This window comes from Gambusia affinis, linkage group LG10 (assembly GCF_019740435.1).
Source record: "Gambusia affinis linkage group LG10, SWU_Gaff_1.0, whole genome shotgun sequence".
Lineage (NCBI taxonomy): Eukaryota > Metazoa > Chordata > Actinopteri > Cyprinodontiformes > Poeciliidae > Gambusia > Gambusia affinis.
Genome location: NC_057877.1, coordinates 28,942,240 through 28,963,262, shown reverse-complemented (window position 1 = coordinate 28,963,262; position 21,023 = coordinate 28,942,240). Strand labels below are relative to the sequence as shown.

At 38.0% G+C, this 21,023-nt stretch overlaps 4 protein-coding genes across 9 annotated transcripts; all 4 read right to left on the bottom strand.

Moving 5' to 3' along the window:
- Window positions 1-15: 15 nt before the first annotated feature.
- LOC122838089 (zinc finger protein OZF-like) lies at window positions 16-3,992 on the bottom strand. 3 transcript variants are annotated; one of them, XM_044128472.1, is made up of 3 exons: window positions 3,755-3,992; window positions 1,709-2,750; window positions 16-1,624 (listed from the first exon to the last, which is right to left on the bottom strand). In XM_044128472.1, the coding sequence occupies exons 2-3, from the start codon at window positions 2,733-2,735 to the stop codon at window positions 1,446-1,448; spliced, it is 1,206 nt and encodes a 401-aa protein (XP_043984407.1). In that variant the 5' UTR covers window positions 2,736-2,750; window positions 3,755-3,992; the 3' UTR covers window positions 16-1,445. The 3 variants fall into 3 exon arrangements, with proteins under 3 accessions (XP_043984407.1, XP_043984408.1, XP_043984406.1); XM_044128473.1 differs by having other exon boundaries at window positions 16-290; window positions 1,886-2,750; XM_044128471.1 differs by having other exon boundaries at window positions 16-2,750.
- A 735-nt stretch (window positions 3,993-4,727) lies between these two features.
- On the bottom strand, window positions 4,728-8,985 carry LOC122838079 (zinc finger protein OZF-like). Of its 2 annotated transcripts, XM_044128451.1 has the most exons (3): window positions 8,669-8,985; window positions 8,313-8,356; window positions 4,728-6,940 (listed from the first exon to the last, which is right to left on the bottom strand). In XM_044128451.1, the coding sequence occupies exon 3, from the start codon at window positions 6,880-6,882 to the stop codon at window positions 5,350-5,352; it is 1,533 nt and encodes a 510-aa protein (XP_043984386.1). In that variant the 5' UTR covers window positions 6,883-6,940; window positions 8,313-8,356; window positions 8,669-8,985; the 3' UTR covers window positions 4,728-5,349. The 2 variants fall into 2 exon arrangements, with proteins under 2 accessions (XP_043984386.1, XP_043984385.1); XM_044128450.1 differs by lacking the exon at window positions 8,313-8,356 and having other exon boundaries at window positions 8,669-8,983.
- A 1,359-nt stretch (window positions 8,986-10,344) lies between these two features.
- LOC122838059 (zinc finger protein 624-like) lies at window positions 10,345-15,680 on the bottom strand. Its single transcript, XM_044128401.1, has 7 exons — window positions 14,872-15,680; window positions 14,438-14,613; window positions 14,061-14,134; window positions 13,282-13,546; window positions 12,734-12,893; window positions 12,510-12,614; window positions 10,345-11,624 (listed from the first exon to the last, which is right to left on the bottom strand). Exons 1-7 carry the CDS (start codon window positions 15,076-15,078, stop codon window positions 10,593-10,595), a joined length of 2,019 nt encoding a protein of 672 aa, XP_043984336.1. The 5' UTR covers window positions 15,079-15,680; the 3' UTR covers window positions 10,345-10,592.
- A 766-nt stretch (window positions 15,681-16,446) lies between these two features.
- LOC122838083 (zinc finger protein 37-like) lies at window positions 16,447-20,695 on the bottom strand. 3 transcript variants are annotated; one of them, XM_044128459.1, is made up of 3 exons: window positions 20,408-20,695; window positions 17,891-19,013; window positions 16,447-16,512 (listed from the first exon to the last, which is right to left on the bottom strand). In XM_044128459.1, exons 2-3 carry the CDS (start codon window positions 18,996-18,998, stop codon window positions 16,508-16,510), a joined length of 1,113 nt encoding a protein of 370 aa, XP_043984394.1. In that variant the 5' UTR covers window positions 18,999-19,013; window positions 20,408-20,695; the 3' UTR covers window positions 16,447-16,507. The 3 variants fall into 3 exon arrangements, with proteins under 3 accessions (XP_043984394.1, XP_043984392.1, XP_043984393.1); XM_044128457.1 differs by lacking the exon at window positions 16,447-16,512 and having other exon boundaries at window positions 16,860-19,013; XM_044128458.1 differs by lacking the exons at window positions 16,447-16,512; window positions 20,408-20,695 and adding an exon at window positions 20,256-20,378 and having other exon boundaries at window positions 16,860-19,013.
- Between the last annotated feature and the right edge of the window lie 328 nt (window positions 20,696-21,023).

The following is a 21,023-nucleotide window of genomic DNA, read 5'->3' as shown; positions in this document are numbered from 1 at the left end:
ACAACACAACACCCAGACTGGTAAGGCATTTTAATATTTTTACTTTACAGAGAAATGTGTTTTGTTGATGTTCATTATTCATAATGGCAATGCAATCTGTCAAGAAATAAATTGAAGAAAAATATTTGTTGAGTACAGCAGTTCTCATAAATATTCAACATTTTTTTCCTTTAAAGTTTTCTTGAGAAAAACAGCTGAACAAACTTTGATATGTCAGATTTTCTAATTATTTACATTTTTATTGAACCACATGGCCCCACAAAAACACTCAAGTTAAATGGAGAATCCCCCTGAAAAAAAAAAAAGCAGAACACATCAGGTTTAGAAAACTTTTACAAAACTAACTAGAAAAAAAGAAGAAAAGAAATAAACATTTAACAAACGTTCTTCTTCCTTCTGGACGTTTTTTTTTCTGTTTTCAGAACAGTTTATTCAGGTTTATCCAGAAAATTCAAATCTTCTCAGAAGTCTTAGTCTTAGTCTAACCCTGAAAGACCCGGCATGTTGGGATAAATAGAAAGATTTGGCTGCAAGAAAATCTTTAAGATGTAAAATAAAGACTGAACTGAAATAGAAAATTTACGAATATCGAAAATCTCTGAGTTTTGGACTAAATAAAGACAAATTTAACTTTCTCGACTGTTTATTAGAATGCTGCTGGACCCGTCATGTCTCTTTAATAATGTCACCTCCACCTTTTAGTTAAATAGATCAGGATTTTAATCAGTTAAATCAGCATCTGAAAATAAAACCTCAAGATTCAGAAACAGAACTGCTGAACATTTTAAAACAGTTTGTGCAAATTTTAGTCTGTCAGCCTGAAATACTGATGGATCCATTCACATGTAGAAGAAACTTATAGAAGAAGGTTTGATAGAAATGCTTGAAAGAAGTTGACTTCCTGAGTTTAAATGCTTTTATTTTGATGGAACTTCAATGTTCAGTTAATTGGTCTCTGGGCTGGATAATGACTTTTACCTGATAAAAACTTTAAAGTTTAACTGATGTCCAGGATGCTGCAAAGTTGTGCTGATATTGATCCTTTCAAAGCAGCAATATTGTTTGATGAAAGGCTCCAAATCCATAAATATTTATGATATAGTCAAACCATACGTTTTGGAACAACATCTGGGAAGTTTTAACTGGAATTATAGAGATGAAGTTGCTGAAGAAGGATAATCATTCTAGCTTTCAAGACTTCTACACATTTTCAGACCAACTCAGACACAAGTTCATGTTTTTACGACAGAACCATTGGAGAGCGATTCCTCACTAGTAACATGTAAGATCAAACAATCCAGATAAAGACTCCAGGCTGCTACTCCACTGAACTACGACCTGCAAAGCAACAGAGCTGCAAACTGCACCTCTGCAGTGTCTGTGTGAAGTTTCATGGGTCAATTCAAATATTTCTTTAGACGGAAACATTTTTCACAGGTTGCACATTAGAAATGATTCTGAATTGAGCTCTCGTGGCGATGCAAAGTATGTTTCAGACTGAAACTTTTCCTACACTTTCCACATGAGAAAGGTTTCTCACCTGTGTGAGTACTCATGTGGCGATGCAAAGTGTGTTTCCGACTGAAACTTTTCCTACACTTTCCACAAGAGAAAGGTTTCTCACCTGTGTGAGTTCTCATGTGGCTCTTCAGATTGCTCTTCTGACTGAAACTTTTCCTACACATTTCACATGAGAAAGGTTTTTCACCTGTATGTGTTCTCATGTGGTTTTTTAAACTGCATCTCAGATGGAAACTTTTCTTACAGATTCTACATGAGAAAGGTGTGAAAAGTTTTTCACCTGTATGAATTTTCATGTGGGTATTCAAATTGCATTTCTGACTGAAACTTTTCATACATATTTCACATGAGAAAGGTTTCTCACCTGTATGAGTTCTCATGTGGCTATTCAAGTTGCCTTTCAGATGGAAACCTTTGCTACACATTGTGCAGGAGATCAGCTTCTGAACTGAGTGAGTTCTCTTGTGGCGACTGAAACTGTTTTTGCTAAAGAAGCTTTTCCCACAGGTCACACATGAAAAAGGCTTCTCATTTGTGTGAGTTCTCATGTGGGCTTCTAAACTCTGGTTCAATTTGAAACTTGTACTACAAATGTTACATATTTTACTCTGGTTAATTTCCTTGTCCTTTGTCCTTTTGTCTCCTCTGCCTCTGGTTTTCACAACTTTCTCTTGATGCTGTTCATCTCTGCTGGATCTTGAAGCTCCGAGAGTCTTTCTGTCCTGATGGTGTTCTGCTTTAAAGATGTTCTTAGAGAATTGATTTCCATTGCGTTCAGGTTGTTCTGCTTCATTATCCGTCACCATAAGGATGAAGGTATCAGTCTCTTCCTTCAGTTCATTCTGATTTTCCTTTTGATTTGTGTCATTAGCCTCCATCTTTACCTTCTGCAGAAAGTCTAATTCATGCTCCTCTTCTTTCACTTGTTTTGGTTCTAACGCTTTGATTTCATCTGGACTAATCTCTTCAATCTTAATCATCTGCTGAGAATCTGATTGAGAATCATCTTCCTTTATTTGTTGCAGTTGTAATTCTACTGGTTCTTCTTTTACTTCAACTGATCCTGAATCTACTCCCACTAAGGTTTCTGTCCATTGCTTTAGTCCTATGTTGTCTTCTTTCTTTACAGCCAGCAGAGGTTCTGATCCACACTCTTCTTCCTTTACTCTTGGCAGATGAAGGGCCTCTGTTCTCCCTTTAAGCTCTAGAGACATGACGCTTTGGCAAATCTGGAAAATAGAAAAAAGTAACAACACAAAATGTTACCATTTTAGTTTAAAATTTGCAAAGTGTTTTCACATGAGGCCTCTCTCATACATTGGAGGCCAATTCATAAACAATATATGTAAACAATCATGCTGAGTTTTTTCAACTGAATTGTTTAGTGACAGAGAAATAATCGGATTAGATTTTTTCCACCAGATTAACTGATGGACGTCCAGAGGAGCCTGCAGCCAGGCTGCTCTGTTACATATAAATCATGCTCACAAAAAATGTGCGGCGCCATATTTTAAAATTTATAAAATGAATATGACATCAAAGTTAATGTAAATACACAAACCTTTTACCTGCCATAAAAATGTGCAGCAGCCACACAAACGTTTTTGTGGATAAAAAGCTACAAAATTGGTGCCAAAATTCACTTAAATACACTGAAACCTGAACATCCAGTTACAGGTTGGATTATTTTTATGGTGATCAGGTGTGTAGAAAATCTCACATATTCAAGTAGCTGCAGAAAGTTTTGGCTCTGATGGAGAACATCACCAATAGAAGGATTCAGAGGGAGCGATTGATCAGAGACCATACTGATCTGCTGGGAAATATTGATGATGGATTATTAGCTTTTATTGCCCAGACTGATCATCCTTCAGTCCAGCCTTGTCAATAGAAACTTCTCCATTCTATAAATGTACAACTAATAAATACAATTCCTCTATTTAGAATAAAGTTTCACATTTTTGATGAGTTTAAATATCTTAGTCCACATAAAACCTTACAAAACAACTCTTAAGTAACTTTTCAAAAAGACATAGGAGCTTATTTTCAGTTAATTCTACAATATCTTATGAATTCATTTTGCACTGAAAACATTTTATTTAAAGAAACAACATTTTTCTTACCTAACACAGAACTTTTAACCTGCTTACCTGTGAAAATAGCCGCTAAAATCAAGATGTGAATTGAAAGCTAATTTTAGCAACATGTGGAAGCATGGATGAGGAAACGTTACCTGGTGGTTCCGAGATGATTTGGGTTTTCCTGCTGGGATCCAGCCGTTTCGATGTTGTTGAATATTTCTCCAGCAGCAGCTGTTCTCTCTCTGGTGATGAACCGAAGTTACTGTTACTGCAGAACCTGAAACCTTCAGCTCACACAGCAAGAACCGACAGACGATAAACAACAGGAAGCCTCGAAGCTAACGTTGCTAGCATCATGTGGTTTACTTCCGCCGGATGTCCCACGTGGAGTTTTCCTGTAGAAACAGACACCGCGTTTTCACTTCCGCCTCGAACTAATATTTTCAGTTTTTTTCTAGTTTTGACTCAAAATATTTTTTGAAAGATGGACTTACACAAGTTTAAAACTGACTTAAAATATGAATAAATTAATAAAAACTACAGTTCCGCTACACAGTCATTCTTAGTGCATAACAATAAGATATGGTTCTGTGTCTCTTTTTAAAACAAAAAGAAAACATTTGACTTTTTTCCACCAGTGCTAAAAGAAATGAGTGAAAAAATATCTTTATTTTCAACCAACTTAAATGTTGTCCTGTATTTACAATTCTGGTATACAGTTAAGATCAGAGTGGTGGAGTTGTGAAAATATTTTGTGTAAAATTACACATAAACTGGGACATGATAACATCTCAGATTATAGAGGCTGTTAAAGTAAAAACAAAATTGTAATGGGAAATAGAAATAGATGCAACTATATTCATTAAAAATACAGAAAATAAGAAGACTTAAGTTCTCAGGAAAGAATTCACTATTTAAACAATATCTCACCATTGATAAATCAGATTTTCTTTTTTACTTAACAGCCTCTATAATCTGAGATGTTATAATGTCGGATCTTGTTCATTTGTTTGTATTTTCCATTTATATGTTGTATCAAACAACCAGGACCTGACTAAATATTTTCTGGTCATCAACTTATAAAAATTTTTCATATTTGTTGGAGTAAGGAAGATGCAAGATGACTCTTTTCCAGATCATTTATTTATTTATTGAAATATGAACAGTTCATGCTCACACAAAGGTTCCAAAGTTCAGGAGACAAAACTGTATTAATTCAGCCAGTATCAGTTTTATACCATAAAGTCAAAAAGACCGGAAAATTGGGCAAGTCCATGAAAAGACATCTAGGTACCCAACTGACACTTTATTAATTAATCTTGTCTTCTGAATAGCAAATTTCAGCAATAGTGCATATGGAGGGTTGTAGTTCTTTATATGATAAAAACACCATAACCAATTATGAAACAAGCAATAAACTACATTTTGTTAAATGCCATCATCAAAATAAAGCAAATATACATCAAATACATTGATGAATGTTTCAGTTGTTCTTAATCATAGATAACTTTATGTAAGTCAGTATTTAGCCTTGATTCAAAGAAACTGTTGTTTTTAAAGCCTGGGGGAAACAACCCTAACCCTAACCCTAACCCTAACCCCATCACAGCAAGACGATCTTAACTGAGTTGAGTTTCATGCCATTTACTTTCACAGCTTCTCTCACTCATTTCTAGTCAGAACTATAATGGGAGCAATAGGATCCATGTCTGAAATGTTATAATCTGTCAGCAAATGATTCTCATTCTCACCTGTGTGTTCGCATGTGACGAACCAAATCACTTTTCTGTATGAAAGATTTATCACACACTTCACAGAGATACGCCTTCTCCCCAGTGTGAGTTTTCATGTGTCGAGGCATACTACTGAACTCACTTAGTAATTTACCACACACTGTACAAGACGACAACTTCACACGCTTGTGAGTTTTTAGATGACGGGTCAAATCACTACGTTGTCGGAAAGATTTATCACACAATTCGCAATTGTATGGTTTATCTCCCGTGTGAACTTTCATGTGCATAGTCAATTTATATTGTTGTTTAAAACCTTTTCCACAAGTAAGACAGGGGAAAGGCATCTCCCCAGTGTGAGATAATGTGTGGTTGGCTAAATCGCTGCGCTTTCTAAAAGACTTACCACACTTTTCACAACAATGTGGTTTCTCATCTGTGTGAGTTTTCATGTGACAAGCCAAATCACTTCTCTGTCGGAAAGATTTATCACACAATTCACAAGAAAAAGGTTTCTCACCTGTGTGTGTTCTCATGTGATACCTCAAGGTAGTTTTTTGGATAAAACCTTTACCACAGTCGAGACACTGGAAAGGTTTCTCACCTGTGTGCGTTCTCATGTGACACAACATGGTGGTTTTTTGGATAAAACCTTTACCACAAACCAGACACTGGAAAGGCTTCTCACCTGTGTGGGTTCTAACGTGGACAGTTAGGTCAGGTTGCCTAGGAAAAGCTTTACCACAAGTCAGACACTGGAAAGGCTTCTCCCCTGTGTGGTGTGTCATGTGAACTTTTAGGTCAGGTTGCCTGATGAAACCTTTCCCACAAGTCAGACATAAAAATGGCTTCTTGTTTGTGTGAATTCTCATGTGAGACACCAAGTACCTGTACCTACCAAAACTTCTGCCGCATACCTTACATGAAATCAAATTAGTTTTAAAACCAGTTGGTTCTGATTCGTCCACATTGTCCCGGTGGTTTTCAGTCTCTGGCTGTGGATCTTTATCTCCACTTGATCCTGAGTCTTTCTGGTTGCTTTCTGGCTGATGTTGGCAATCTTCAGGGTTGTTCACAAATAGGAGTTGGTCCTTGTTTGGTTCTGGTTCGTTGTTATCTTGTTGGTTATAGGTAGGAGAAACCATACATGTTTCAGGTTCCTGCTTCACTACAAGCTGCTTTTCATCCTGTTCGCTGTCTAGATCCTCATGTTCCACTTTAATTGGACTGAGTTCTGGTTCCACTTTAATATGTACAAGTTCTGGTTCTTCCTGTTCTTTAATCTGTATAGATTCTGGTTCTTCTTTAATTAGTACAGGGTCCAGTTCTTCTTTTGTCTCCATCGCCTGCTGCAGTTCTGGTCCATTGTGGAATATTTCGTCATCAGCAGGAGTTACAGGAATCATAGAGTTGTTGGTTTCCTGCTTCATTAAAAGCTCCCCTTCATTTTCAAAGATCCATAGTTCATACTGTTCTTCTTTGATTGAATGAGGTTCTGGTTCCTCTTTTGCCTCAGTTATCTGCTGTGGTTCTGATTCCTCTTTCATCTCTGGTCATAGAGTTCCACTCTTCCAAGTCAGAAACGGACCTGGAGGTTTGTACGGCCTGAGGGAAGAAAGAACAGCAGAACTTTAGCAGTTTTATGGAATGTGACCCAGAAGGCAACAAGTGCTACAGATGAAAGCTGACATGTTTGGGTGTTATTTATTCATTGTAAAGCATCTTTGAAGGTCCTGAAAAGGGACTGAAAAGCGCTTCATAAGTCTGATGTCACTTAATTTTAATTATTCACATTAATAGATATTATTTCAAATGTAACTGGGTAACTTTATTCAAAACAAATTCAAGTGAAAGTAAAAGTTCAGGTTTTGTTAACGACTTCAGGTACAAAAAAGACAAATTGTAATTACAGCAACAGATGTAAATGTAACTAATTACTTGTCGTTGTTCCGACCCGATACAGAGGCATAAGCTGCAGTTTTATGCAAAATAGTTTTCTCATGGCAGTGGCATTATTAGGCCATCATATGGAGAAAAACAGATATTAACGTTTAGAATAAAACCAGAAGGTTTTGGTTAAAATATTTAACCAAATGGAAATGAACTCCATAGAATCATATTACAATATTTTCCCTTCTCTGCCCTTCCAGCCTGGTTAAACTAGTGATTTTATTCATTAACATTCTCAGTAAAACGCTTTGAACATTTTATACTCAGAGTTTCTGTTTCTCCACTTCAGCTGCTTTTCTCAAGAAAAGAAACTTGGCTCCAAGAACCAACTAAAAGTAACTAAACAAAGCTCCTGTTTTCGTTTGACAGGAAGCGTCTGGAATGTTCTGGCCTCATAAGGTGTGATCAGGACCTTAACAGCAACACCAGTTCAACCAGTCTGGGAGAGGCAGTGAAGGGTTTTTATTTCCTTTGAGAGGAAAGGAAACTAAAGTCTCGGCATTAATAAGTTGTATGTCAGTCTTTATCAGATGCAGCTCAGCCACAACGTCTCCACCGGACTGCGCAGGTCACTGAGGAACTGAAATGATAGGATATGCTTTACATCCCATCATGTTCATTTTTATACATGCCGACTTCTGTGTAAAATACGACGCCACATATTTTTTTATACGCGAGGCTCCAGGTATTTCGTAAAGCTCACAACCTTCCCAGGATCGTTCGTCTTGTTACTCCAGGCCACCTCTCCTCATGTCTCTGGTTTGGATTTATTTTTGTTCCTTGGACTTGTCTCGTTTTTTGCAAGTTTGATTCTTCATTATTTTCATTAAATCTACAACAGAACGGTTCCGTCTCCTGCCTGCTGCACCTGGGTCCAGACTTCAACCACAGATCAAGACAATCAATGTTTGAAGTTTGTACTGATTGGGTTGTTAGATAACAGGTCAGAGTCCAGCAGAAGGCTTTTGGTTTACTTGTTTTTAGGAAGCTTCCTGCAGCTTTTATGTGCCTCCCTGTTCCAACACACCTGAGTTTCCTCTTCAGTATTCAGCCATTCATCTCTGCCGACGCCTGGTAACGAGACACCCATGTGATTTAAGAGGAAAGGGGAAGGGAAATGTTTAAACGGGTTTGGTGTGGATGTCAAAAAACCTCCTCACAGGATAAAGTCCAAAATATTTATTTCATTCGGAGGTTTCTGCTTTACAAGCTGCTGACATTTCCGTTGTTCTAATCAGTTTTGTAATGTTTTTATTGTTCCTGTTCATTGATCGATGGAAACAACACGGACACGTCCTGCGTTTTCAGCGGCATCAACTAGTTCCCTGATCACATTCTCTGTATTCCGGTGTTAGTTCAATCAGAACCGTACAGTGAACATACCGGCAGGTTCTGAGATGATTTGGGTTTTCCAGCAGTCTGAGCCGATTATCGATCTCTTCCTCCTAAAGGACGACGCTGCTGAATATTTCTCCACCAGCAGCAGTCAGTCGATAAATGATGGATTCCCTCTGATGCTGAACCGAAGATATTGTTACTGCAGACACTGAAATATTCAGCTCACACAGAAAAAACCGTCTTCTATCCGACGGTAGACAGACGGAAGCCTGGAAGCTAACGCCGCTAGCACCTTGTTGTTTACTTCCGCCGAGTGTCCCACGCAGAGTTACACTAGAAACAGTTTCCGCCCTTTAGGTTCCGCCTCCAGCTACAAACACATTAGAACTTTCCAATAATAATTTTAAAAATAAGCATAAAGTTGACAAAAACTAAATTAAATAGTTTTCATGTCAAACAAAATCCTTAAAGACATTCAAATGTAATGTCACTGCTGCGACATATAAAACAGAGCAAACCTACACAACATTGATATTTATTAGTCAAAACAGAAACAATGGCAGATTGGAAAAAACGTGATTGAAAAATGACCTGCTGTTCTTAGCACAGTAGATTCCAGTAGAGTAGATCTCTGACCGGGATTATTTTAATCCGAGTATGCTACTATTAATAACTGTATTTACTATGTTGTAAATGTACTCTTACTTAATTATTTATGAAATTATTAAGTTAGAAATTGTTTAGTTAAATCTGAGCCATTATAAAAAACTTAGCAGTATTTTGTGAAGCAATAAATTAAAAACTACAGGCAGAAGAAATTTCACATTAAGAATCATCACTGACACTTATTTCCAATGAAGTCTGAGAATTTATTAACAAAATAACTTCACTTAGTAACTTTACATCTGAATTATCTCTAAATATTCTCTAATTACTGACATTCAATCTAGCTACTGATGAAAAAGAAAAGAAAGTTACACACACACATTAATGACGAAGCTGGAAAATGAGATTAATGAACAAACTACAGCAAATGAAATGGAGAACTGAATAACTTAAAACAAGAAAACAGAAGACAGATAGCAGAACCACAGCGCGGCCCCCTGCGGTGACCTCTGACCCCTCTGCAGCGCCCCCTACAGCGTTAGAGGGGCTAATGTTTGAAACAGTGATAAAAGTGAACCGTGACTCAGGCCAACCTTACAAAGGATCTTGGTTTGGGCCTCGGCCATGTATGATAACTGAGTGACATGATAGGAAGAAAACGACTAAATCGTCTTAATTAACTGCTGAATCCAGTTCAGGCAAACAAAACTCTGACCTTACTGAGAGTCTATCTGGTCACCCAGATTAGAAAATAATTTCTAGTCCAAGAGAAATGTTCAACCGCTGGAACGGCTGGACAGGAGTTTTCTGGACACGGCGGCGCTGTGTGGATGAACTTCAGACACGCTGGACGGCTTTAACTTTTCTTTAACACTCCAAACGGTTTTCTGCATCCAACAGGAGAAGGGAGCAGTTCCTGTGTGTCTGTTAGGGGCTGAGCCCTCAGAAACACGCAGGTTTGAGCTCTCCAGCCAAATGGAGAGCTCAATGCATTACTAACTTCATCTTGGTAAAACAGAAGTCCAACAACTCCATCAGTTGTTCTACTGCACCCCCCCAACCCCTCAACCCCCATCAGGCAGGGCAGGCATTCAGTGAAGACAATTTGACAATCCTGAAAATCAGCTGTTGCTTTAATTTGGTCATTTTGATCAAAGCTACAAACTTTGTTTGTGTCTGGAACTTATTACCAGCCAAAACGAACCATTGCTGCACAACGCATGGATTCAAAAGATTTACTACAGTTTATAGATAAGACTGGATCTTATCTCACTTGTATGAGTCACATTACAACTTTATATGATTTTCCACAGAATCAGCTTGTGTGTCTGAAGTTCCTGGGGTGATGAACAGATTTTTCAATTTAACAAGGATCCTGCTTGTGAGCTTTAAGGTGAATAGCCAAGGTTCCATGACGTTTAAAAGATTTATCACAGAATTTACAAACATACAACTTCAGTCTTGTGTGAGTTCTCCAATGAGCAGTTAATGAAGAATTTGAGATGAAACGTTTGCCACAAGTTACACATGAGTAAGGTTTCTCACCTGTGTGAGTTCTCAGGTGAATAGTCAGGGTACCTCGCTGTTTGAAAGATTTCTCACACAGTTTACAAGGAAAGGGTTTCTCACCTGTGTGAATTCGAAGGTGGCAAACTAAGCTGGATTTTAGAGTGAAGAATTTATGACACACTTGGCAAGAATATCGTTCATCGCCGCTGCGCCTTTTCCTGTGATTGTTTTTTATGAAAGAGCGAGCTGAATATTTTCCACGCTTTGGACATGACAAAGGCTTCCTACCCATGTGAAGAGCCAAACGCCAAAATTCCTTATCATCATCATCACTGTCACAGGAGGACGTTGTTTCACCTGTTTCATGTCTCAGTGGTGAATCGTCCATATTGACCCAGTGGCTTCTGGTGACCTCCAGTTCCAGATCTACATCTTCCTGGATTCTTCTGTGGTGATGCTGGTTCTCAGCCTCAGGTTGGTTAGCAGAGAGGATCTGGTTCTGGTTCTGGTTTGGTTCATGGTCGTGTTTTTGCTCTGTAGTTTGAGTCACAATGAAGGTTTCAGGCTCCAGCTTCACTACAAGCTGACCTTTAACCCCATCGCCATGGAAATCCACCAGCTCCTCTTTAATCTGCAGAGGTTCTGGTTCCTCTTTAATCTGCAGAGGTTCTGGTTCCTCTTTAATCTGCAGAGGTTCCGGTTCCTCTTTAGTCTGTAGGGTCTGCTCTGGTCCCTGGTGGAGTTTTTCACACACAGGGTTCTCCAGAGAGCCGTCGGTCTCCTGCTTCACTACGAGCCGCCCTCCATCCTGAACGATCCACAGTTCAACACGCTCTTCTTTGATTGGTTGAGGGCTTTTTGTCTCAGCCGTTGCCGCTATGGATACCTGGAAAAAGCAGAACACATACAATATTTTAATAACAGTAGCATCAGAATGTATGAATGTGACGTTTTTTAATCATAAAATAGTAAATATGATTCTTTGTAATAAAGATCACAGATATCAGGTATGGATCTTATCTTGTATTATATTATCTATAAGTATACAGAATTTGCTAAACAAGCAGATTAAGGACAAGGATCACAGGAACTCAGTGGGAACCTGTGAAGCTCCAGTGAACTTCAGAGTTAAGAAAACACTGAAAAATAACGGAGGACACAAAATCTTGACACTTTGAGCTCAATTTGGAAATTTTTACGTAGCGTTGTACTGACTTCTGTAATTTAGACATAACTGGTTGTGTTCAGTTTTTGCTGAGGGGGACAGAAAATGTAATCAGATTACAGTGTATTCAGGTCATAACTGGGCCTGAAATTCACTGCAGATGTTGCAGATTCTATAATCAATTCCAGCAAATTTAGTTTTTAACATTTTTAAATTTATTATTACTTTGTTCAAATGACTTATTTTATTTTCATTTCCTCTCTGTTTTCTCTGTTTCTTTACAGATTCCTTCTTAAATTTTCTCATGTTTTACTTTGTTTTTCCTGCTGGGCAGAAATTCAGAGTCAGTTTCTGTTTTATCAGTCAGTATCAAAGTTCAAGCGCTAAGTTACATTTTTTTATTTATTGGATGTAATAATTTTAACATTAGTTGCTTCACCAAGTTATTTCTTTCTTTCTATTTTTCTGCCACTTTTGGCAGGATCAGACCTCCATAGGAATGAAGGAGCTTCTATAAATGTGCAGTTATAGCAGAAAGAGTTAATCTGGAAAGAGATGAAAAGTAGAGGGGGACAATTGTTAGTAGTGAGGCGTGAATTCACTCACAGCATGTTGGGGTCCAGGCTGGGGGCCCGGCTGGGGGCCCGGCTCCTGGACCAGCTGGAAGAGCTGCAGTGTCGGGGTCTCCGGAGCCCTGCTGGTACACAAAGCCTAAAGCAACGGATAAACAACAGAAATTAACTGAAAGTGTAAAACAAAATGCCTCCCTGATCCGTCACATTCAGTGTCAGCGTAACGTTGGATCAGATCGTAAATAGTGACGGACCGACCGTGTGGAGATGAGATGGAAAACTGAAGACTGAAGGGAGGGCCCCGGCTCGGAGCCGGACGGTCTGACCCGTCCTGTGGAAGTCCGCTGGTCTGAAATGCTCACTGCACAGCGTGGCCGACACTTCCCACTGCTTCCCGCACTCACTCTCTTTTGGAAACCTGCAAGAGTCACAAAAGTTCAGGAAGCAAATTAAAAGTTTCATTCACGTCAGTTTAGTCCAGCAGGAAACATTTCATGGTTGTTTTAGATCAGGAGCTTAGAAAAATTTAGACCAGCAAGTAAACCTGAAGCAAGTTCTGAAAAAAATCTAGTTGATGCATTGATTTAGTTTACTACTAATACTGAGATCTAGAAATGTTTTAAATGTCCAGAGAGAAAAATCACTGGATTTGTTGTCACAATAAGACCAGAAGTCATAATAATACAAGAAAAAGTTCCAATATTACAAGAATAAAGTTGTCATAATACAAGAATAATAGTTTTACAAATAATAAAATACATCTGAGTTTAAATGCATCAGACAGTTCTCACTGAACCACCACTGACATCAGTTTCAGCTGCTCTGCAGAGTTTCCCTGTGTGTCGACGGTCACCATGAAACTGTCCGGCGTTACGAAGCTTCCTGATGAATTTTCTTTTTGAGTCTTTCCATGAAGATTCCTCCGGAGTTTCATGTTTTCCCGCTGAAGAAGTTTGTTTTTCAGCACCAGTTCAGAAATCTTTGTGGCATAAATCTCTTGATCTGCTCTCAGCTGTTGTTTCAAAGCCTCGTTTTCAGCGAACAGGTCCAGTTTTCCCCGTGCAGAAAATCCTGGAAAGAAAAAATATGCACAGCCTCAAAATGATTTTTTTAAAAACAATTAAGGAAAAATGCATAACAGACATATCTGCAGTTGACAGAAAAGCTAACGGACTACAAAGAATAATGACACATATGGCTGCTGTTAACAAAAAACTGATGGCAGAAAAAAATCCAAAGCATTTTTAGAGCAGCAACAATTAAAAGATTGGCAGAAATATGTGAGAACACCAACGGAAACGATGTTGATGACGTGTTACTGAGTCAGCGTTTTAAACTTTATGATCATGGAAATGTTGGAGATAAAATGTTCACTTTCTACTATGAATGTTAAACCAAGTGAAGAAAATCAGAATGTGAGATTTCATTTTGGAAGTGATGTGAACTTAATGTTCTTACATGAAATTATCAGTGGTGCTTTATTCTGTGACTTTGAGACATAAACTAGATATTTTTGACAGTATTGATGCCATACTGTCAAAAATATCTTCTGTGTATCACAATTAATGTGTGTAAAAATACAAACTTGGTGAAGAAGTCCCAACAGCATCAGAGTGTCCCGGCTGTGAGCGACGGTTCTTCTCACTCTGGAGGATTTTACTGCAGAAAGATTTTTGTTTAATAAATGACTAAATTATTATCAATCATTACGTTTCTTCTACATTTTCTGACTCTAATGGTTTGTTCAGATTATTCACTACAGAGGTGCAGTACGTAACTTATTGCAACTATTTTATAGCATATTTGTTGAATCTGTCATCATGTTGGGACAATATGAGACAAATAATCCATGAAACAAAAACTGGAGCTCTGATTGGTTGTTTCAGATCGATCTTCTCACAGATTCTCCGTCTCATCAGCCGTCACAACATGGTGAAAAAATTAAACTAGGTGTTCATGTACCCTAAGTGGCTAAGTGTGTCTTCTGGTTTTGATGCTGGGGATCCGTGGCACCGGCGCCGGTCCCGGGTCCGGGTCCAGTCCCGGAGACGCCTGACTGGTTTGGAGGTTTTTGAGGCTTTGGGATCAAAAGAAACCGGATCTGGAAATCTGTCTGTTGGCTTGCCTTCTGGAAAATGCTGAAAAACAAACAGCGAAATAAGAAGTGCTGAGATGTAAATACAACAGTCACTGCAGTAGGTTTCCATAGAGACACCCAGGGCAAAAATATAGTAAAATTCAGTGTTAAATGGCTAATTTTACAACTCATGAAAAGTTGGTAACAATGGGTTGTGGGTCAACTGATCATAAACAAAGAGCAGGCTCACTGTCCACAACATATTCCTTCAAACTATCTGTCAATCAAGCAATGCCATCATGAAATTAATTGCATTTACCTTCGTGCAGACAAACATGTGGTAGTTTCCATTAATCATTGTTTCATTCAAGCGGTTATGAGGTCGACCGCAGGCCTTGATCCATCGTCTACATTTCTCCAGACTCCGTTTGGGTTTGGGAAACGGAATAAAGTGTATCCCGCCCTCTAAGCGCTCCGGGTAGCGGGTGTCGGAGTTGCATGTTCCCCACTGACAACGTTTAACCATGATTCCCTGTAATTTTACACCAAATCTCTGCGTTCGCGATGCGGAACCCCGCCAATGTTGTCGGAGGTAGAGATGGCTTCCGTTCCTCCAGGTAAGGGGCGTTTCACTGGAGTCACATTGCGACCGCGGATTGGTCAGTTGCTGCGTTGACGGACAGGTGTCGTCATGTCAGTTGAGTTTGGGGGCGGTGACCATGTTTGAGCTGAAGAGTCAGACCCGTTTGTTTAACAAAGACTCGTTCGTCTAAAGTTTGGTTGATGCAAAAGTTTAAGTAACTCGGTAATAAGCATGTTTCCATTTAGTGAAAGGTGATGCCGCTGATGCGCAGCGGTTTCAACTCAACGCAGAATATGAATGAAGCATCTTCTTCTACTGCTAACCAGAGCTGCATCCAACATGGCGGCAACGGTGACGTAATCATAGGCGCTTATAATAAGGGCTCCCTGGAGCAAGTATCGAATAGATGCTATAATATATAGATGCTATAATATATAAATAATCAATACTACTGAGAGGCTGCTGTAGAGGTGACGCTGTTGTTGTTTACTTCCGCCGGAAATGTTCTTCTTCTTTTCTATTCCAGGTGAATACCGCCACCTAGTGTAGCAACACATCCATTAAGTTTTCATTTTTAATTTTGTATAATGAAGATCAATGAATAGTGCTTTCCTCAGTGTGTAAATATCCTCTTTGTGTTCTAAATTCAACTGTAATGTTTTTCTCTTTTCTTAATAAATATTCGGCCTTAATTAGAGTTGACAAAAGGGAAGAAAAACAAAACAAGAATAAAAATAAAGTCATAACTATGAATCTAATTCAATAAAAAAAGGAAAATATTGGGACTGCCTCTGCCCAGAGCCTTCAGCATCTCAGGCCTTTCCGTCTTTTGTTCGTCCATCAGATGCTTCCAGTTCAACATCTTCCCTTGTTTGGGTTTAGCAGTTCTGTTCAGAGGTTCCCCTGAGCCACCAGATCCAACTCAATACCAGGAGGTGAAAGGTTAACAGTTCTGCTTCTCTCTTCACCCAGAGTGTCCAAGTCCTGATGCCACAGCTCTGATGATGCACTTAGAAAATTCATCACCTTAAACCTGGCAGGCTGGAGCCAATGAACGCAAATATGTTGTCTGCAAGTCGTGTTTTGCTGATTTTAATGTCAAAACAAACTGAATGTGTCACAACTTCAGCAGTCATACAGTAAAACTGGAGATGTGGAAAAATGTTGTGACTGAATGAAATCCTCACATTTGATCAGGTGGAATAGGTTCACAAAATAAAAGAAAAGTTTTATTTTTCAACCCCTGGAAGCTGTTTTATGTTAGAACAAAAGTGAAATATATGAAATCTTAAAAGAAAATCTGCTGCTAGGGGGGTTTGAATAATTTTAATAGCAGCTGTATGTCTGTGGAGGAGCGTTACTGGACATGTTTTCATCCTGTGTGGAATAAATATCAACCAAAACCACACACACACACACACACCCACACACACACACAATGGTTTAAAGACAATACAAATATTATACAAAAAATATGAAAATTACACTGTCTATAGAACACTTTTAACATTTTAAATTAAAATATGTTTAAATAAATTACGAGTAACAAAATAACTTAGAAAACTCAATCTGTACGAAATAAGATATTAAAAGATATCTGGAAACAACTCAAGATCTTAACGGTGTCATAATCGGTCCTGTCCGATTACAACAGGACAGATTATCAAATAAAAACACAGAAATCAGTGAACCAGACGGACTGTAAACAGAAACCACATCATAGATTAAACAGAAACAGATTTATTCCAAGCTTGATGATGAAAAGTTTCTATAAACAAAATAAATCAAATAGGAGCAGTTTGAGGATCATGTGCAACAGCTGCACACAAGAGAACTGACTGTAGAATCATCTGACAGCTGAACGCTGGCGACACCTGCTGGTTTTACTGGGAAACTGTTAATGATGTGAAAACAATTATTACACAAAACAGAGATTCAGGATCACTTTAAATTCATCCAAATATGTAAAACCATGTAATTGGCTGTGATAAAATGAGCAACAAATACCACTGACAACAATGCTATTATTGATATAATTATTAGAAGATATTACTGGAAGAGCATAAATGTGGAGAAAATGTTTATTAGGGGCTTACAGTGGAAAATGCCTGGATTTGTTCTGTCTCATAGTTTTACAGATTTGAGGTCATGTTTTACTTTGAAATCTACTCAAGAGGCTTGATTATCCAAAATTATTATTTTCCTGACCAATAGGTGGTTCCGTGACTCAAAATATAGAGGTTGGACAAAATAAATTATAAAAATAAAAGTATTCTGATTCTGAAATGATTCTGATTTTAAGTAACAAATAGTATTTTTACCAGTTTAGTAAAATATCTTATGATAAATGCTGTGTTAAGTCAACGTGCATTTTGACAGCAAAGAATTCATCACATAATTCATGACCAGATTGTGTCTCATCTGTGAGTTCTCATGTGTCGATTGAGAACATTTCTCCATCTGAAAGATTTCTCACACAATTTGCAAGAATATGGCTTTTCACCCGTGTGAGTCCTCATGTGACAAGTCAAATCGTTATTCTCTCGAAAAGATTTCTCACACATGTCACAGGAGTATGGTTTCTCACCCGTGTGAGTTCTCATGTGGACTGTCAAGGTGCTTTGCTTGTTGAAAGCTTTTCCACAATTCAGACATGAAAAAGGCTTCTCACCTGTGTGAGTCGTTATATGATAAGCCAACTGACTACTGCCACTGTAGGATTTACCACAATCTTTACAGCAATATGGTTTCTCACCTGTATGTGTTCTCATGTGTCGTACCAAATTACTACGATCTCGATAGGCTTTTTCACACAACTCGCAGGGATACGGTTTCTCACCTGTGTGAGTTCTCATGTGTGCAGTGAGGGCAGGTTGCCTGGGGAAACCTTTCCCACAGGTCCCACAGGAGAAAGGCTTCTCACCTGTGTGCGTTCGTATGTGACAAATCAAATTACTGCTGTTAATGAAAGATTTATCACATAGTTTGCAAGCAAAAGGTTTCTCTCCTGTATGAGTCCTCATATGCACGGTTAGGATTTGTCGAGTAGTGAAACATTTGCCACATACGTCACATAAAGGTAATTTCTTTTTAAGTCTTTTTAGCTTAGTGTTGTCCACATTGTCACCTTGTTTTCTGTATTTTTTGTGTCTTTTCTCCTTCAGCTTTCTCTTATCATTTGATCCGGAGCCTTGATGATTGATTACTTGCTTTTGTTGGTGTTCAGCTTCAGGGGGTTTAGTAGATGGTAGATGATTCTCAATTGTTTCACTGGAGTCTTTTGGATCTACAGGAGGAGTCTGAGTACAGCGACTAGCATCCCTTTTCACCAAAACTTCCCCTACATCCTGAGAGATGCAGAGTTCAACTTGTTCGTCTTTTACTTGCCAAGCTTCTGGTTCCTCTTTCACCTCAATGATCTGTTTTGGTTCCTCCGGTTTGGTATTTCCAAGTTCTGGTTCTTGGTAGAAGATTTTCACAGATGGAAGAGTCAACTTTAAGGTGTCACTCTCCTGCTTCATTACAAAATGTCCATCCAGATCCAGATCCTTGCAGATTTGCTTCTGTTCCTCTTTAACCTGGACCACCTTCACCTCTGGTACATTGTGGACCATTTGCTCATCATCAGAACTCACTGTAGAACTATTGGTCTCCTGCTTCACTAAAAGTGGTTTTTTATCCTTTTTTTCATTAATAGATTGAGGTTCTGGTTCCTCTTTCATTTCAATGATCTGTTGTGGTTCTGATTCCTCATGTTCCTCGTTTAAATCTACAGTGTCTGATGTCTTTTGATCAAGAGGAGAGTTTCTTTCTTCATTTATGAGAAAGTGATCTGCAACAACCTTCCACGTAGTAACAGACATGATGCTGTAGAAGACCTGAAAGAACAGATTACACATTAATAGTTTTGTAAAAAAAAAAAAAAAGAAAAAAAAAAGTATTTTGATAGATAGTGGGAAAAAAACAAAATGCGATAATATTTTAATTAATTTTTTTTCCTACTATTTTCAAATTGAGAAAATATGGAACAGTGGAGACCTGGCTACTAAAATAACTCCAAGAACTCATTAGAGATTCATCCAGGAGGTCACAGAAGAGGCCAGGACTACATTTAAAGCTCATTCAGCCTCATTTGCTAAAAGAACATTTTGATAATAAAGTAAAAACACTTCAGATGTGTTGGAATACTGACTGCTACAGGAGATTCTTCCTGCCACAGAATCACCATCAACAACTCTTTGGAGATTCTTGGATAAGTTAAGATATTTAATTTCCCTTAATGCTAATGTGTTCTGACAATTAACTGAATTGAAACTACATGGAACCATGTAGACACCAAAACTGTCAGTACTTTAATGAAGTTGTTTGTGACAAATAGAATAAATAAAAATTAATAAAGGTCCTGATCATTATGGAAAAGTGCACAAGCTTTTATTTTTGCAAGGTTTTTTATGTGATAAATGTTTTGGTGTTCACTTAAACTGAAAATCATTTTCAAAAAGTAGATTTTCTTTTATGTTAAAAGTTAGATTTCCAGCTTTGCAAATAATGTTTGAGTTCTTTATAAAGAAAATGAGAACCATTGTTTAAACATTAGTTTTTTTTTTTGTTGTTTTTGTTTTTTTTGTTTTTTTAACAAACATTGGTTTTGTTAAACCAATGTTCTGTTTGTTAGATTTGTGAAACAGAATAACAGTAAATGTTCAGCTTTACTTATTAATTTGGTTAATTTTTTTCACTCACACCAAAATTACGTACATTTTGGGTTAATAAATACAGTATAATTCTGGTATTTCTCAGAAGATCCTGAAGGAGTATGTCACATCATTGGCAGAAATTATTCAGCAGAACATCTGCCTCAGCAAAACAAAACCTAGATTTGGAAGCGGCCTAGTCAAAGCCCGGATTTAAATCTGATTGGGACGCATGTTTTAATGCTCACAAACCATCCAACGTGATGGATATGACTCATTTATCAATAACATTATTTGTTACTTGGATTATATAAGTGTGGTATTCTGTAATAATTTACCTTCAGATAACGTAAAATTAACATACTTAACCAAAAACAAAATTATTGCCAATATTTAAACATGAAGTTAAATGGTTCATAAATTTACCTTGTTTATCAAGGTTCCGTCGACCCAAACAGGACGGGCTGCCCAAACATCAGCCACCCCAACCAAATACCCATCCGCGGTAACAACTAGTTCCCTGAACGTATTCTCTGTGTTCCAGAATCAGTTCATTCAGAACCGAACAGTTTACGTACCGGGAGGTTCCGAGATGATTTGGGTTTTCCAGTTGGTATCCAGCAGTGTGAGCTGATGATCGATCTCTTCCTCCTAAAAGTCGATGTTGTTGAATATTTCTTCTCTCTGATGAAGTACTGAAGATATTGTTACTGCAGACGCTGAAACGTTTCGCTCACACAGCAGAAACCGCTTTCTAACCGAGGGTAGACAGGAACCCCGGTAGCTAATGTTACTAGCCTTCTGTTGTTTACTTCCGCTCAATGTCCCACACGGAGATGTTTCACTAGAAACAAGAGCGAACCATTAGTTCCGCCCTCAGCACGAAACTGAACCTGGCTTCCGATTTCCTTTTTATTTTTATTACAAAATGTTTAGCGGCTTAGATGTTCTAAGTTTCAAAATGGTAAATAATTTTATTAAAATTAAACAGTCAACCAAACTATCATAAGTAAATCATATATTGGAATACTTTCTCCAACCACATTTTAATCTAGTGGGTGAACTCAGATTCTTTTTAAAATTAGAATACTTTTTAAAAATCCATTAAATTGTCCACGTTTCACTAACAAGCTCTCCTGGCTTACATGTGCAATTTCTCTTAATCTAATATGGAACACCTGTAATATTCTGTTT